Source organism: Microtus oregoni, unplaced genomic scaffold, assembly GCF_018167655.1.
Source record: "Microtus oregoni isolate MIOR12 unplaced genomic scaffold, Mior012 000023F_ref0000262, whole genome shotgun sequence".
In the NCBI taxonomy this organism is placed as follows: domain Eukaryota; kingdom Metazoa; phylum Chordata; class Mammalia; order Rodentia; family Cricetidae; genus Microtus; species Microtus oregoni.
In genome coordinates this window covers 25,582,263-25,599,562 of record NW_024543082.1, presented here as the reverse complement: position 1 = coordinate 25,599,562, position 17,300 = coordinate 25,582,263, and the positions used below count along the sequence as shown (strand labels likewise).

The window sequence follows — 17,300 nt, the reverse complement described above, 5'->3', positions numbered from 1 at the left end:
GAAGCATAGCAAAAGAGCAAGTGAGGAATTTTCAGAAATCTAAGCACATGAAAACATGACAGTCACAGCGGTTACTGCTGGAGGAAAATGATGTCTCTCAAAAAATGTAAAAGGGGGGGGGGCTCACGGGGTGTTGGGTTAGGAACGGTGTCGGGCGTGTGTGTTAGACATTTAGAAGTGCTTTTGAAGAGAGCTAAGAGCACATAAGGGGATTATTTTTAAATCTATTAAAAGGAGGAAGCTCGGACGACAGTGGCATCTTTTGCTGCTCTAGGGGCCACAGGGACTGCTCCACTTACAGAAGACAATGGGCTACGTAATTTCACACCTCTGAGCTTATTGAAAACACCAGAGTTACTGTCACCCCTAAGCTGCCTCCTAACGGGACCCAGTTGCAGTCATCGAGTATTTCGCTGGATTTTACAAATTTTTGTTTAGGCAGTCAAATAAATACAGGTTAGCTTTTAGAAGGCTTCCAGAAGCATCTTCCCTTGGTTGTCCCTCTCCCTGAAGCTTTCGCCCCCACCCACCCCTCATCACCAAACCTCTTAAAAGAGTGTCCTCAGCAGCCAGCTCTGTCTTCTTATCTGTAGTTGATTCTTCAACACTTTCCTCCCGGAAAGGTCATTAAGTCTGATTCCTTGCCAAGGCCACTAACTCAACAGATGATTCTGAACCATCACACTTTTTAGCTTTTGAAGATACATTAATGCAGTTAACCATCTCCCCTTCCTTCCTTTCCTTCTTTGTTTTTCTTACAATTTTTTTTTTGTAGACAGGGCCTCACTATGTAGCCCAGGATTATTCTGGAACTCATAATCCTCCTGCTTTTGCCTCCCAGGTACCAAGATTATAAGCATGTTCCACTGTGCCTGGCTCCATTCTTCTTTCTGAACATTCTCTTTTCTCAATTTCTACCATTTATCCAGTTCTGGGGGACTGGATAGATGGCTCAGGGGTTAACAGTGCTTGCTGCTCTTCCAGAGGATTCAAGGTTAGTCCCCAGCACCACCTCAGGAAGCTCACAGCCGCTTGTAACTCCCACTCCAGGGGAATTCAACATCCTCTTTTGACCTGGTAGGCAATACACTCATGTACACACACACACACACACACACACACACACACGCACATAATTAAAAATAAAACAAATTTTTAAGAATCCAGTTTTACCTCTGTACTCACCAGTTGCTTCCAACAGTTCTAGAATTCCATCTACCCACTTAATTTTGATGTCACCCTGAATTCCAGTCTTGATTCTTGATTCTTGATTTACTTCTTACACTGAGCCTTTTGTCTGGTCTTAATGTCTCCTCTTCAGTGTCCTCAGCCATGACTTTCTCTAATCCTGTCTGACCTCACAGTTGCCCTTAAGGATTTTTCCATAGTTAGTTTAGATTCATTGACTAAAACCAGACTTTAGTCACTGCTGTGGAATAATGCTTTTGTACACTAAAGATTTGTCACTTGTATTGGTTTAATAAAATGCTGATTGGACAGTAACCAGATAGAAGTATAGGTGGGGCAACCAGACAAAGGGAATTTTAGAAAAAGGAAAGTCAGAGACACAGTCATCAGCCAGACACAGAGGAAGCAAGATGAGAATACCTCACTGAGAAAAGGTACCATATGTGGCTATACATAGATAAGAATTAATTTAAGCTGAAAGAGCTAGTTAATAATAAACCTGAGCTAACAGGCCAAACAGCTTACAATTTATATAAGCCTCTATGTGTTTCTTTGGCACTGAATGGTTGGAGAGACCAGGCAGGAGAGAAACTTTCATCTACAAGCAACTAGTCTTGCTCTCCCCTTGACCATGTAATTTCCATCTTGTTTATTTGCAGATGGAGACTGCTAATTTGTTTCCTGGCCACCCAGACCCAAATAATCACATAGAAACTCTATTAATTGCAACACTGCTTGGCCTATTAGTTCAGGCTTCTTATTAACTAAATCTTACATCTTAAATTAACCCATTTGTAGAAGGAGCTGCAGGCTGCGTTCCTGCCACCCAGTTCCTGGCCGCCTGGCTAGCTTATGCCCCAAAATAACTACACACAAACTGTATTCATATAAACACTGCTTGACCCATTTCTATTAATGTATGTAGCACCACGAAGTGCGCTTACCAGGAAGATTCTAGCCTACATCCATCCTGGGTTGGAGCTTCATCGCGTCTGCCCTGGAGAGCAGCACCTTGCATCTGAGCTCACTTCCTCTTCCTCCCAGCATTCTGTTCTGTTTACTCCACCCACCTAAAGGCTGGCCTATCGAATGGGCCAAGGCAGTTTCTTTATTAGCCAATGACCTTCCTCCATCACCCATTTCTATTAATCAATGTATCCCCACGAGGCTATAGCCTACTGGTAAGTTTCTGGCATCTATCTCCTTTGGCAACTACATGGCATCTGCTTCTCTGCCTTCTTTCTCCCAGCATTCAGTTTAGTTCCCCCCACACTAGCTCTGTTCTATTCTGCCATAGGCCGAAGCAACTTCTTTATTAACTAATGGTAAGAACTCATATTCACAGCATACAGAGGGGAATTTCATATCATTTATTAATAAACAATTCATCCATATCTATTTCTATCATATCCCATATATACAGATAGTTGCCAACAAGTCTCAGCTATTTAAACTCTGGAATGTCTCTCAAATTTGTCTCTTATTATCCAGCACCATTGTCTAAGTATAGTCTTAGCTTTTCAAAAGATTTGCTTATTTACTTTATATATATTGGTGTTTTGCCTGTGTGTATGTCTATGTGCGGGTATCAAATCCTAGAACTGGAATTACAGACAGTTGTGAGCTGTCATGTGGATGCTGGGAATTGAATCTGGGTCCTCTGAAAGAACAGCCAGTGCTCCTAACCACTGAGCCATCTCTCCAGTCCCCTTAATTTGTTTTTATTGGAATGGTTGCCTTGTCCCCTTATTAGGTCTCATTTTGTAAGCTTCAATCTTTTGTCAATATAACTTAAGAAGCTCATCATGGTTTCCTAATGCAGGCTTGGGCTTGCCTACACAGCTCCTTAGGTAAGCATTTAAAGTTTAGGGAAGTTTTGTTTTTGAGATAGGGTCACTATGTAGACCAGGCTGTCCTGGAACTCACAGAGGGTTCCTCTGTGTCCTGAGTGCTGGGACTAAAGGCATGCACCACCATGCCTGACACACATTTAAGTGTTTGTGTTGTTTGTAACACACAATGCCCACGTTTTCCCTTTACTCCAAACTCTAGCAGTGTAGCGTGCACATTGGTTACCTTCTGTAGTTGGGTTTTCATGTAGAAGTGTTTCGTGGCTCTCCGTTTATCACCAGAGAAAGTCATTCACCCTTTAAAACAAACTCCTGCCTCTTCAAATGAGGGTCCTAGGTCCGAATTAGCAGAACCACCCGGAAACCTGTCCAAAATGCAACCTCAGACCCAACCCTAGAGTCTACTTAATCCAAAACTTTTGGGGGTGATGAGGACCAGCAGTCTGTGTGTTGACAAGTCTCCACATGGTTCTGGTCCTTCTGGAATTTAAGAACAACCGTGGTAAGGCACAGTTCCCTTATCAAGCTCCACATCCGTTGACCAATGCTTATTTTATCTCAGAAGTAGATCTCCTTGTTCACTCTCCCATTGCCTTTGCTAACATCTGAGGCAAGGCCTATATTTTTGTTTTCCACATCTGCCACAAGGCCTAGCACTAAGAAGGGTGTTGATCCGGGTTGAGGACATTAGAGGCTGGGATTTGGCCCAGTCAGTGAAGTGCTTGCTGGGCAGCCTGAAGCCCTCAGCTCCGTCTCCCGCACCCACACAAACATGTTGAATGCAGTGACAGTCACTTAGAATCCCAGCACTGAAGAGGCAGTGGGGATCCCTGAAGCAAACTGGGCAGTCAGTCTAGTCAAATCTATGAGCTCCAGGTGCAGAAGAGACTCTCCCTCAAACGGATATGGTGATGAGGACAAGAGAGCTGGCTCAGAGGTTAAGAGCACACCTAGTTCCAGGGATTCTAAAACCCTCCTCTGGCTCCATGGGTGCCCATGGGTGCTCCTCAACATAGACAAACAGACACTCTCTCTCTCTCTCTCTCTCTCTCTCTTTCTCTCTCTCTCTCTCTATATATATATATGCATATATAATGTATATATAAATATAATGTATATATATGAATAAACATTAAAATATAAGGTGACAAGCAATTGAGGAAGAAGCTGATGTCAACTTCTGCATGTACACTTATATGAGCAAAAATTCAGCTTACTGAAATATACCTTCTCCCCTACAAGATTTATTCCTGATAAACAAATGGAATCCAAGGCTTCTATTCATTTTTTAAAAGATTTATTCATTTTTTTTAAAATCAATGGGTGTTTTGCTGTATGTCTGTGTGCCACACTCATAAGGTACCCTCAGAGACCTGCAGTAATTGCTATGAGCCACCATGTGGGTCTGACTTGTAGCATGCATTCTAAGAGCTCTTAATAATAAAAACCCGCAGTCAGATATTAGGGGGTAAAAGCTGAGAGATCAGAGAAGCAGGGTGGCCAGCCACTAGAGAGACCTTTTACCTCTACCAATGCTCAGACCAAAGTAAAATCCTGTCCTCAGACTGCTTCAGACTGCACCTCAGACTGTATGCTTGGATTGCAACTGTTTCCACCAAACTTCAGACAACACTGAGCTCCTGTCTCCTCCCACTTTATACTCCTCTCTCCACCCAGCCATATCACTCATGTCTCCATCTCCCTAGTGCTGGGATTAAAGATGTGAGCTACCACCAGCTGACTCTGTTTCTCTTTGAAACTAGATTAATCTAGTATAGCTCAGGGTGGCCTTGAACTCACAGAGGTCTGTTTGCCTCTGTCTTCCCCGAGTCCTGGGATTAAAGATGTGTGTCACCACTGCCTGGCCTCTAGTGGCTTAGCTCTGCACTCTGATCTTCAGGCAAGCTTTATTTGTTAAAACACAAACAAAGTATCACCACAGAGACTGGAACCTGGATCCTCTGGAAGAACAGTCCATGCTCTTAACCACTGGGCTATCTCTCCAGCCCCAACCCCAAGGCTTCTACTCTTAAAGGCCGATATATACCACACACATACACACACCAATACTAAATGTTAGGAAACATATGGAAAAATTAAATCTCTCATGAATCTCTGCGTGACATTTTAGTAATTTCTTAGAAAAATCAAACACATACTGTGTGACTTAGTCATTGTATTACTGGGTATTTACCCTAGAGAAATGGAAACATATGTTTACCCAAAAACCTAGATATAAATATTTATGTTAGCTTGATATTTATGACTGGAGACACTGGCAATGTACTGTCTGAAAAGGAAATCCAGACAACAATCTCATTTATAATAGTGTCAAAATAATCAATGAAATAAATTGGGAGCTTGAGAGGAGACTCGGGAGCTAGAGCACTTGCTACACACATTCAAGGACCTGAGTTTGACTCCCCAGAATCTATGTAAAACTGAGCATGGTAGTTCTCATGGCTGTAATTCTAGGACTCTTATGGCAAGATGGAAGGTAGAGTCAGGACAATCCCCAGAGGCCCATGGTCCAAGGCAGTCAACAACCAAGAGAGCATGACTCAAACAAGGTGGAGAGAGATGGACACTTGGGGTTGTCCTCTGACCTCCAGGTGTGTACCCGTACCTGTAGCGTGAGTGTGCACATGTACAGATGTTCGCACACATCCCACACACACATACACACAATTAGTTGTTCCTTTTTCATCAGATTATAGGAAAGAATGCATAATTCCTGTCTGCCATAGTACAGAGCCAACGCTGCCAAGCCATCGCTGGAGCCAAGGCTTCGAGACACTAGACAATGGCAAAAGCCCAAGAGCCCAAAGCCAGCTGCAGCAGGAATTCAGACTGGATTCCAGCCAGTGGGTAAAACCAGGAAGCATGATGGGAAATCAGCCAGATTCCTAGGCCTGAGCCAGCAATGGGATCTGAAGACACAGTCCCTGTGAAGAGCACCGAAGGCTGTGTATACCACAAGGAGAGCAGTGGTCCTCTGGGTCTGCTCTTGCTGTCGCTGTCAGCCAAACAGGGCCTTTGGGGAGCCAGGTGCAAACCCACGGTCTAATAACACTATTACAGGGTGTTAGCAGCCAGCGTCAGAAAGGCCTCTGAGAAAGAACAGGGTCCCAGGCAACTGTGATCAGTTCAGGAAAGAAAAAGAATGCTAGAGGATCCCAGAGTCAGAGAGGGTGTGCAGGTCAGTTGTGCCCACACTGTCCCCAGTCCTTTCATCGTAAAAGGAGAGCCAGGGGAGGGTGTGAGTCTCAGGGCCTGGGGACTCCAGTCCTGCCCTGGACAGCTGGTGGGGACAAGGCAACAGGGAGCAACAGATCTTTTTTCGTGATCTCTTATTTCTTGTTTTTCTAAGGCCTAACACTCATCTAAATCTAGTGGCAGAATTAATTTTACAGGCTGGGTGGTTTTGGCGCATGCCTTCAATCCCAGTACTAGGAAGGCAGAAGCAGGCAGATCTCTGAGTTTGACGCCAGGCTGGTCTACAAGAAATAGTTCCAGGACAGGCTCCAAAGCTACAGAGAAACCCTGTACCTCGGAAGATAAATAATGAGGTGCTACTGAGAGGCCTCATAGAAGGTGCTCGTAGGTAGAAAGCTGGGCCAAACTCAGCCCCAGGGTCGTGGATTCCCAGATTCTGGCCCAGTAGAGAACCATTCTTGCTGGTGTTTATGTATTCAGCATTCCTCACAGAGTCCCATGCACACCGTGGCCCAGCATTCTCCCGACATAATAAACCTGAAGAGGAACGAGGAGCAAAGACGGATTTACAGCCACCTGGGGCTGGCGCCCCGCGATTGGTTGCGTCTGACGGCCAACTGTGCCTGTGTTTTTTGTCCTGCATAGAACCAGGACGCCTGGGCTGGCTTTGTTTCTTTTCTCTCTCTCTCTTTTTTTTTTTTGGAAGAGCTACAAGAGTCTTGCTAGAAATCACTGGAGGCCTTTCCTACAGCTGCAGTCGGGCAGTGGGAGGGAGAACGGAAGTTAAAATCGCAGCCTGAACAATCAATCACAACACGTGTGGAACTGGAACCCTCGGGTGGGAGAGTTTAGGGAAAATGGGATTTTCTTCTGTGCGTCTATTGTCCCCTCTTGTTGTTTAAAAGCACATTTAAAATATTGTACAGTTGTCACGAGACATGGAAATATACATTTGGGAGTTGATTTTTTTTTTTAATAGATGCCAAATGTTACCTTAATACTCCTAAAGAAAGCAGGCTTTCTTTCTAAGGGTGCCCTGTGGCTTTTGCTTCCCCTCACCAGCAGTGTGTCTCAATGGGCCTTCCACTACCGTCCTACACCTGAGCCGGTACAACGAGCTAAGGGACATTTGCTGTGAAATGGAAATCTACATTTCCATGTTCCAGCTTTTAAAATGGATGTGAGGATGCAGTTTTGAATCGAGACTCAGTTATGTCTGTAGCCCAGGAAAGCTATGAATTCTGAAATATGTGTACTATAAATCTATATGTATTTTCATATATTAAATTTATATAGCATACACACATATATACATATATATGCAAATATATATATATAATTCTATGGGCTGTGTAGCTGGCTCAACAGACAAAGGTGCTTGCCACCATGCCAGACCCACGCAGTGGAAAGGAAAACCAAGAACTGTGAGTTGTCCTCTGGACTCCGTGTGCATGCCATGGTACACAGGTGTTAAGGCACATGCAAATAAATGTAGTTTGAATTTTTTAGTCTATATGTTCTCATATGTGTGTGTTAGATAGCCCTGGATGCTGAGGAAAGGACTGTTAGTGTTATGTGCAGCTTTTATTCTGTCTTAAAAGAGAAATCAGAACACTATCTTTGTCGTGAGAAAGCTACCCCCCCCCCCCCCCAGGAAGCAGCCTCATGAGTTGAGGGCAGAGATTCTAGCTAATCTGCATTGCCATCTCCATTTTCTCAATGCTGTGATAGGCTGCTATTCAGGAATTAATGTTTGACACAAAATGACCATTAATGAGAGGATGAGCAAAGCCAAGAACACCGAGGCCATCGGCTAAAGGCGAATCTGGGGCCAGGACATTTGGCAAGTTTTCTTTAGTACTTAATAAGCAAAGCTTTTATTTGGATGATCAGGTGATCGGGCTGTAAAACCCACCACATCTCTGGAAACCAGGTCAGTCTGCTTTACAGGCTAAGGAATTGAGGCAGAAATGCACGTGACTAGCTTGCTGACAAGCTAGCGGCAGGAGAAGATTCTGTGGCTAAAGGGAAGAGCTGGAAGGGACCCTGGGTCTCATTGGGTCCCACTGCTGCTAGCTACGCAGCTATCCTGTAGCCTTCTGCTTCCAGGTCCTTTATGGAGTCAGTGACTGTGGGTCCAAATGACAGGTTGGTGGTTGGGAATTTCGCTCTTTGGATTAGACAAAGCTGTACAAGCACTGAGTTTGCTTTAAAAAGCAAGTGAGCTTAGAGAGGCCAGGCCACCGGGCACTCAAGCTTCCTTGCCAGCTGCAAGCAGCAAGGCCATCCAAGATCAGCAGGTTTTCTGAAGTCTGGGAGAGCAATGTGCGCCGTTCACTTCTGTCACTAATGTCAGCTGAGACGTGGGATGTGTGGTCATCAAGATGAGGTCTGCTGGGCCCTCGGGGCCCTCTTGGCCGCGTGACCTGGGAGATGGGTTAGACAGAAGCATTTCCTAGGACAATTCTCCAGGAAGGATTTGGCCAATGGAAGGGGCACTTTGGAGGAGACTGATCTCATTGGAGACCGTGAACCTACGTGCGCATGTGCATATGTGAAGCCATCCTGCCACAGACGCTGCGGTTCCCTAGAAACAGAGGGTGGGGGAGCACGGAGCTGCACAGACACCAGGTTAGGATCTCTCGTCTATTTCCGGGCTTCTCTATTTCCGGGCTTCTCTCAGCACCATGCTGGGAGGGAAGCCCGGGAGAGGCTCACCCACACAACTAGGCTTGTCAGTGAGGACTCCAGTCTGGTCTACAGAACTCCACAGCGCTCACAGCCCTAAAATAACTCTGATCTTTCTGTGTGCACTAACAGCAGGGAAGTCTCAACCATTCCATGAAAGTCCGCAGAGACACCTGGAAGCCACTTCTGTTCCCCAACACGTGCCCTCTTTGTCTAACACGTGGACGTTAAGCCAGCTCCTGGCCCCCTCTGGCTTCCAGTGATTGAGAAGGAAGTTCCCGGATAGAAGCTGGGAGAGCAGTTAGGCCGCTGCAAGGAAGACTTTGATCAGTTGGTGGCAGTAGAGGTAGTGAGAAGTAGCTGGGTTCTGCTTGTATTTCCAGAATGAGACTTCAAGACAGATTGGATGTGGGAGGTAAAGAGTCAGCAATGACTTCAAGGTTTTTGATCCAAGCAAACAGAAAGATGGAGTTCGTGTGCTGAGCTGGAGAAGGATGGCAGATAACAACATATGGAAGAAGACAAAGAGTTAAATTCTGAATGGACTGTGGTTTAGAGAGAGAGGGAGGGAGGGAGACAGAGAGAGAGCGCCAGATGCGGTGGTACACACCTTTGATCCCAGGCAAAGGCAGAGGCAGGTGGGTCTTTGTGAGTTCAATGTCAGCCTGGAACATACAGCAAGTTCCAGAGCAGCCAGGGACACACAGTGAGGCCCTATCTTAATGAGGGTGGGGTGGGGTGGGGGAGTATATTTATGTTTCAGAATCCTGAAAGTAGGACTCTTTCAAATGATGAGACAAAGGATCCAGAGACCCTGAAGCAAAATAAAATGAAATCGTTCTGATGAGCGGATGTAGAGCCCAGGGAGCTGAAAGGTTACACTGACCTCTCTGGATGGTCCTCTAAGGAGGCCCAGGTGGGATGAAGCCGCAGGCCGGCACAGGCGTGAAGCCCAATAGTTAGAGGTCACGCTATAGTGTTAGCGTGAGGTGTGCAGGATTTGGATTGATGAACTCAAACCAAATCGACAAAACGGCAGCAGATCAGATCTGTGGCATGACAGCAGGTCACATAATAAAGCTGGAGTTGTGTATGACATACATTTATAATCTTATTGTATGTAACATAATATGATCAAATTAGCAGACTGAATGAAAAACTCAACAGATTCTCAGAAATAAATTTTTTCCACTGCCGAGCTGTGAATGACTCCTGTATTTGTTTTAGCTGTGACGGAGCTCAGTGATAGGGGCTGGAGAGACGACTCAGTGGTTAAGAGCATATACTACTCACTGCAGTCCAGAGGCCCCAGGTTCAACTCCTCCCAGCACCCACACGGTTCACCAATGTCCGTAACTCCAGTTCCAGGGAATCTGGTGCCTGTTCCTGTCCAGACATACAACTGGTGCACAGACATCCATACACACATGCAAAACATCCATACCCATAAATTTAAACAGAACCAAGCTACTCAGTGTTAGCCTTTGCATCAACTCATGACGCGTCATATAAAGTGTGCCCTGTGATGTTTTAAGGGAAGTTTCCTTCTAGCCTAGCCATAACTTGCCCAGATACATCCCAGACACAACCTTGAACTGTGTTTCCAAATTCAGTAACTCTCAAAGTCCCCTAGCTCAGAGGCCAGTGTTTGAGCTGGTGAATGCCACAGTTCCTGGGTCTACTAGACCACAAGAGTGACAATACAAGACCTACATGTTTGTTTGCATGACCTGAGTCTACTGGAGAACAGAAAAATTGAGAAAATCCTTGTCTCACGTTTCTAGTCGATAAATAAGTATGAAAAGAAAAAAGATTGTTATATAATCCCCAACACCCCCCAACACCTTGTTTTCTGACTGCTAGTCACCTAGTCTAGACTTTCAACTCTTGGTACGTGCAACACAAGTCATGTCATTGTAACTAAGTGTGTAATATTTAAATCTCCTGTGCCGGGTTCTCCAGCAGATAGGGCTGAGGCAGAGTGGCTCCAGCTGATCTCTCCCTGGGGCTGAGCAGGATGGTGAGTGTTGACAATCCAGACCTCCCCCTTGGCCACTGAGGAGAAACACACACTGAAGTGGGAGTCTGTTAAAGCAGCAGCTCACTTGATTGCCTCAGGGCAGGAACTTATATAGGGCTGAGGTAGTGGAGTGAGGAATAGGGGCCAATAATATCCTGCCACGTCAGTGGTGACTAGACAGAGGCGGGGCTAGGTCAGGCTGTGCTGAGTCACTCCTCTCTCCTCAAACTCAAGTTAGGCTCAGGAAGTTACTCGGGGCCTCATGAGGCCCAACTCTCCTGGCATTATAAAATCTTCTGCATGTTGGTAGATGAGGGAAGACATTCAGCTTTGCAGACTTCATCATTTAGTTCAATAGAAAAATAAAATGACATGGTGGCTGAATACCTCCCCACACAGCAAAGAAGGTCCCCAGACAAGTCATTACCTACTGAATTGGAGCTGATTGACACTTACATGGCTTCACAGATGTTCACTCACTCAGCCAAACTAAACAGGTTAATCATCTCCTATTCATGTTTTCTTTTATGAGATACCCTCAGTAAAAACCTCTCAAGAAAAAAATACCAAAAAAAAAAAAAATTCACGTCTGGGTCCAAGGCATGTTTACCTGGACAAGGGGTTTACACCAGGGCTTGAGACATGAATGCTAGAGAATGCCTAGTTCCTTAGAAATAACTAGACAGGGCTCCTCTTCACTAAGTCAGAAAGGGGGAGAATTCCAAATTAGGATCTGTGAAATACTGGATTGTGCAAATGAGACCAAAGTAGGGCGTTCGAACAAGGTAGGTGCCAAGCTGAGCTGGGCTGCAAAGCTGTTTGTCAGTGATGTAGACAAGCAGACGTTTAGCTACGAGGTCCTGGCAGGAAGTCATGAGAGGGCCGCCATTGTGGTCATGGCTTATGTGTAGGAGCTTGTGGGAGGCTAATGGAAAAGGGTCTTACAGAAGCTCACACATCAGTGATCCACAAAATCAGCCTGATTTCTGCCTTAGATTGATATCACACCCGGAGCCTCTGCCCGTGCCAACTTTGTCTAAGACCCCAGTTATCTGCATTCTCCATCCACCACTGACTTCGTTTTGCCCCCTCCTAAAAACGACCCTAACTTAATCCCCTATTTTAATCTCTGCTGCCTCTTGTTTCAGTCAAGTGAAGAAAGAAAAGCAATGTGTGCGTGTAACAATGAGTGTTTGTAAAGAAACCCAGACCCCTCTGCAAACAGTAGTCTCCTTTACAGCTCAGTTCTGCAAGCCCCACGCTGTCCCCCTGTGCACCCACGGGCTGTGGCTCCCATACGCTGGCCTGTCCCTTAACAGCCTCAACTTCACCGACCAAGCCCTCGCCCTTCTCTGGCGTCATCTGTGTGTCGATGGTCAGCCTTCCTTTCAAAGTCTCTGTTATAAAAGCAAGAGATACAAGAATTTGGGTTCAAGAAACTAAAAGCCAGGAGGGCTGGGGAGACGGCTCAACAGTTCCGAGTTGCTCTTGCAGAGGACCGGGGTTCAGTATCCAGCACTTACATAGTTGGTTCACTGCTCTCCATAGCGCCAGCTCTGAGGAATCAGATGCCTTTCTTTGTTCTCCGTGGGCATGAGGTGCACACATGATACACACACATACATACATGTAGACAAAGCATTCGTATTTATAAAATAAAACTTTCGAGACATTTTTGGTGTTTCGTTTGTTTGTTTTGAGACAGGATTTCTCTGTGTAACAGCCCTAGCTGTCCTGAAACTTGCTTTGCAGAACAGGCTGGTCTTGAAATCACAGAGATCAGCCTGCTTCTGCTTTCCAAGTCCTGGGATTAAAGGCATGCACCATGACATCCGGCATATAAATTTTTTTCTTTTTTAAATTAGACATATTGGCACGTGCCTGCCATACCAGCACAGGATAGAGACAAGAGAGACAGGAGTTCAAGGCCAGCCTGGGCTACAATAGGTCCTATCTCAAAACATAAAAAATAAAGCAAACCAGGGTTTGGTTGTTTTTAAATGCATGTAAATAAACCATAAGTTTCTTGGAGGGTGCACAGTGGCTCCTCCCCAGTGACAGGGCTGCAGTGGGGATTGTCCTTAGAAGGACATTGCTCTGGCATGCCTTCGACACGGGCTCAATGGGTCACAGCTATGCCACTCTTCCTATTCCCACCCAGGATTGTGAAGATGTCCAGCCCCAATCTGAACATTGTGACCTTACTGGGCAGCTGTCTGACTTACAGTAGTGCTTACCTTTTTGGGATTCAAGATGCTTCAGTGGGGAATTCAATGGAAGCGCTCGTTCAGGTAGGTGACACTTTGAAATTTTGTTTCGGACACCATGTTAGATTTTGATGATATTCCATGATCATGGCTCTTTCTGTGAGTGGTAGATATGTATCCATGTTGTAGTTTGTATCCATGCTATAGTTATGTATCTGCGTTACAGTTGTGTATCCATGTTACAGTTGTGTATCTGTGTTATAGCTATGTGTCCGTGTTATGGGCACATTCAGTGAGGCCCACTTTCTATCCCCCATCCTCTGTGGACCTGAGATGTTGAAGATGGAGGAAGGTTCCACCGTGACTCTTGCTTCTGTCCTCGTTTGCCCTCAGATGAGACTGTCCATGCTATGCATTGGGACATCCCTTGTGTTCGGCCCTATTCTGGGGAAGAGCTGGCGACTCTACAAGGTCTTCACCCAGAGGGTCCCCGACAAGAGAGTGGTGAGTTGGACAGCCGGTACACAATGCTGGGTGGCAGCAGGAGCTCCATGGAGGCTCAGAGCTGAGAAAGTTAGTACAGATCTCTAGGATAACTATAGGATGGCTGGAATTCTTGCTCCTCTCTTCAATCCTTAGAGTGATGTGGCTCCGTAAAGGCCCAGACTTCTAGGTCTGAGAGTGAGCGCAGCCGGGAACTACATCTGGGAACATGGGCTGCTTTAAGTACACCAGGCTCCACGGGAACCTGTGAGCTGGCCAGTACCTGGCACAATGGGAATGAAAACAAGATGCCCAGAGACTGGCTCTTGGCACAGATAGGAGCTGTAAGTGAAAGAGGGAGTGCAGAGAAGCTATAGCAAGAAGCAGAACGATTCCTCTCCCTAGGGTGCAGGTCTTTCTTAAACAGGCAATTTTCTGCCCAGAGAAGGGCATAGCTAAAGCAGTGAGCATAAAAGGGACTCAGCAGGAAGAATTGACTGAGCAAGCCCTGCAGCAGCTAGGTCATCCGCATGGCCCTGACATCCAGCATTTATTATAACTATATTCCTCCATTTTATCAGATTCCCTGATTATGACTGCCCAGACCATGAGTCTCTTTGGCTAGAGACTCCCCAGACTTTTATATTTAATTCTGTCAGACTGCTTCTCTGTAATTATGGGATGTTAAAAAGCAAACATTATTGGATCACGGTGGCTACTTAGCAAAAGTTTTGCTTTAAGCACACAGATGCAGAAAGTTGGCTAAAAGGACGGATTCAAAACTATGGGGTTTTTTTGTTGTTGTTGTTGTCTTTCTTTCTTTCTTTCTTTTAGGCAGAATTGACACACAGGAAATACAATATTAAAAGTGTGACAAGATACTTACCTGGCAGGGGAACACCATGATCAGGTTTTTCCAGAGAAAGGCTCACACACTTAGGGTGAGCTGACTCCTGAGATTTCCACACACACAGGAAACTCGGCTGCATAATTTGTGGTAGTGAGGGACTGTATTAGCTCTCTCTCCTGAATAAAAAAGTGTGGTATTATGTCAACCCATGAAACATGTGATCCTGCAAACATCACCATCCCCAGACTCTCAGCATCCTCTGCCCTTTGTTACATCATCACATTGTTACATCGTCACATTGTTACATTGTCCCTCCTTATCCCGAGGACATCACTGTTTTGGTTTCCAGCATTAAAGACTGGTTTTCCTTTTCCAGGGTTTTACATCAGTAGAATCATGGGCTGGAGAGATAGCTGAGCAGTTAACACAGTGGGTTGTCAGCACCCATGTTGGGCATGCGCACACACCTACGCAAAAGTGCACACATGTGTTTAATTTAAAACTAAAAATAAATCTTTTTTTAAAAAAACAAATTTTATATTTATTTTATGTGTGTAAGTGCTTTGCCTACATGTATGTATGTGCACCATGTGTGTGCCTGTGACCAAGGAGGTAAGAATCGAGCATCAGATCCCGCAGAACCGGAGTTACAGATGGCTGTGAGCCACTACTTGTGTGCTGGGAACCAAATGTAGATCTTCTGCAAGTACTCTTAACCACTGAGCCATCTCTCCAGCACCTAAAAACAAATCGTTGAAGAGAAACAAAAGTTCAAAGTCATCCTTAGCCATATAGTAAGAACACATGAGACCCTATCTCAAAATTAAATAAATAAATGAAAATACAATTTTGCTGCTGGTGACGTATTTCAGTGGGAAGACTGCCTGCTGTGAACCATGCAGTGGGTACTCTCATTTAATCTGGTTTATTTTATTCATGTAATTATTTTGAATGTAATTACTCATCCACATTGCTGTGTCCAGCAGTAGTTTATCTGTTTGTCCACTGATGGAGTTGGAGTTGTTTGCAGTTTGGGACTAATACAGATAAAGATGGTGTGAACATTCATATCCTCATATTTGCATAGATACATGCTTCCATTTTCTTTGCTCAAAACCTGAGAGGAGAATGGTTGGCGCACATAGCCAGTGTGTATTTAACTTTGTTCTGCACGTTTTTGTTTTGTTTTTGTTTTTGAGGTGAGGTCTCACTGGATAGCCCTAGCTTGTGTGTAACTCACAACTCACTTCAAGGTTGGCCTTGCATTCACAGAGATCTGCCTGCCTTTGCTTTCTGAGTACTGGAATTATAGATGTGTGTCCCACTCCAGCGCTAACTTATTCTTCATAGCTCATGCTTTGGTTATTAAATATAAGAAATATTTGCCTCATCGGTGTCATCAAAATTTTTATTTTTTCTCCTGAGTTTACTTCTAGAAATTTTAGAGTTTTTTTTTTCGTGTGCGTGTGCGCGCATGTGCGTGTGTGTGTGTGTGTGTGTGTGTGTGTGTGTGTGTGTGACAGAATGGGCACTCTGGCCACGGCGTATGTATGGCTCTCTCCTTTCACCATGTGAGACCGGGGGACCAGCTCAGGTCATCAGGCTTGCTGACAAGCAGTTTTACCTGTGAGCCATTTCACCAGCTCGCAAACAAAGCTTTAAAGTGGTTTGCCAATCTGTGTAAAAATCACATTTGGATTATGATGGGAAACGCTTTGAATCTAAGATTAAACTATTGAGAATTGATTTCTTAACAATGATGGTTTTTAATCTATAACTACTGTACATGTCTCCACCCATTTAGGTTTTTATTAATTTATCTCAGCAATATTGTGTATTTCTCAGTATAGAGCTTTCACGTATTTTTCCAGATTTATTACTCTTTAAGTTGTTATATGTTGAATGTTTTATTGTTTTGTAAACTATACTTTTATATTGATTTTTGCTCAGATGCAGACAGACAGATGGGTTTTGGTGCTGACCATGTATATCTCAACCTTGCTAAATTCCATAAGAGTTCTAGCAGTGTCGTTTTTTAAGACGGTCTCATAATATAGACCAAGTTGACCTCTGTCGTCTAGGCTTGCCTTGGGTTCATGGTGGTCTTCCTGTCTCAGCTTCCAAAATGCCAGACTACTATAGTCATTCTAGCATGTGCAGACTTGTAGCAACTTCATTATTATTATTATTATTATTATTATTATTATTATTATTAATTTTGGTTTTTTGAGACAGGGTTTCTCTGTAGCTTTTGGAGCCTGTCCTGGAACTCACTCTGTAGACCAGGCTGGCCTTAAACTCACAGAGATGTGCCTGCCTCTGCCTCCCGAGTGCTGGGATTAAAGGTGTGCGCCACCACTGCCCAGCTCTTCCAGCAATTCTTTAATAGACTCCATTAGATTCTCTGCATTGTTGTCACATCACCCGTAAGTAAAGAGCTCTTTTCTGGGAGAACTGGAAAAAGCAATAGTACAACTTCAAACCGAAGTGATGAGTAAAATATCCTTCAATGGTTGTTATTTTATATAAATATGTGTGTCTTGACCACTTGTATATCTGTGCACCGTGTGCATGCAGTGCCCAAGGGGGCCAGAAGAGGGCATCAGATCCCTTGGAACTGGCGTTGCAGATATTTGTGAGGCTCCACATGGATGCTGGAAACTGGGCCTCTTCTGGCCCTCTTAAAGGATAAGCCCGCTTTCCAGCTTCCTTCAATTATTCTTGGCCGATGGGGAAGCCCTTCCATACTAAGCATGGATTGGGTGTGTGGCTTATCCCAGTAGTCCTAACACTTGGGA

At 44.8% G+C, this 17,300-nt stretch overlaps 1 protein-coding gene and 1 pseudogene across 1 annotated transcript in view; both read left to right on the top strand.

Annotated features, from left to right (window-relative positions):
• Gpr156 (G protein-coupled receptor 156) overlaps positions 1-17,300 on the top strand; it is an 86,630-nt gene that overhangs the window by 46,199 nt on the left and 23,131 nt on the right. Inside the window, exons 4-5 of the mRNA XM_041673210.1 lie at positions 13,124-13,253; positions 13,563-13,673. Coding sequence (XP_041529144.1) covers positions 13,124-13,253; positions 13,563-13,673 — 241 coding nt within the window. The remainder of the gene's footprint in view (positions 1-13,123; positions 13,254-13,562; positions 13,674-17,300) is intronic.
• On the top strand, positions 14,531-14,679 carry LOC121462073 (annotated as a pseudogene).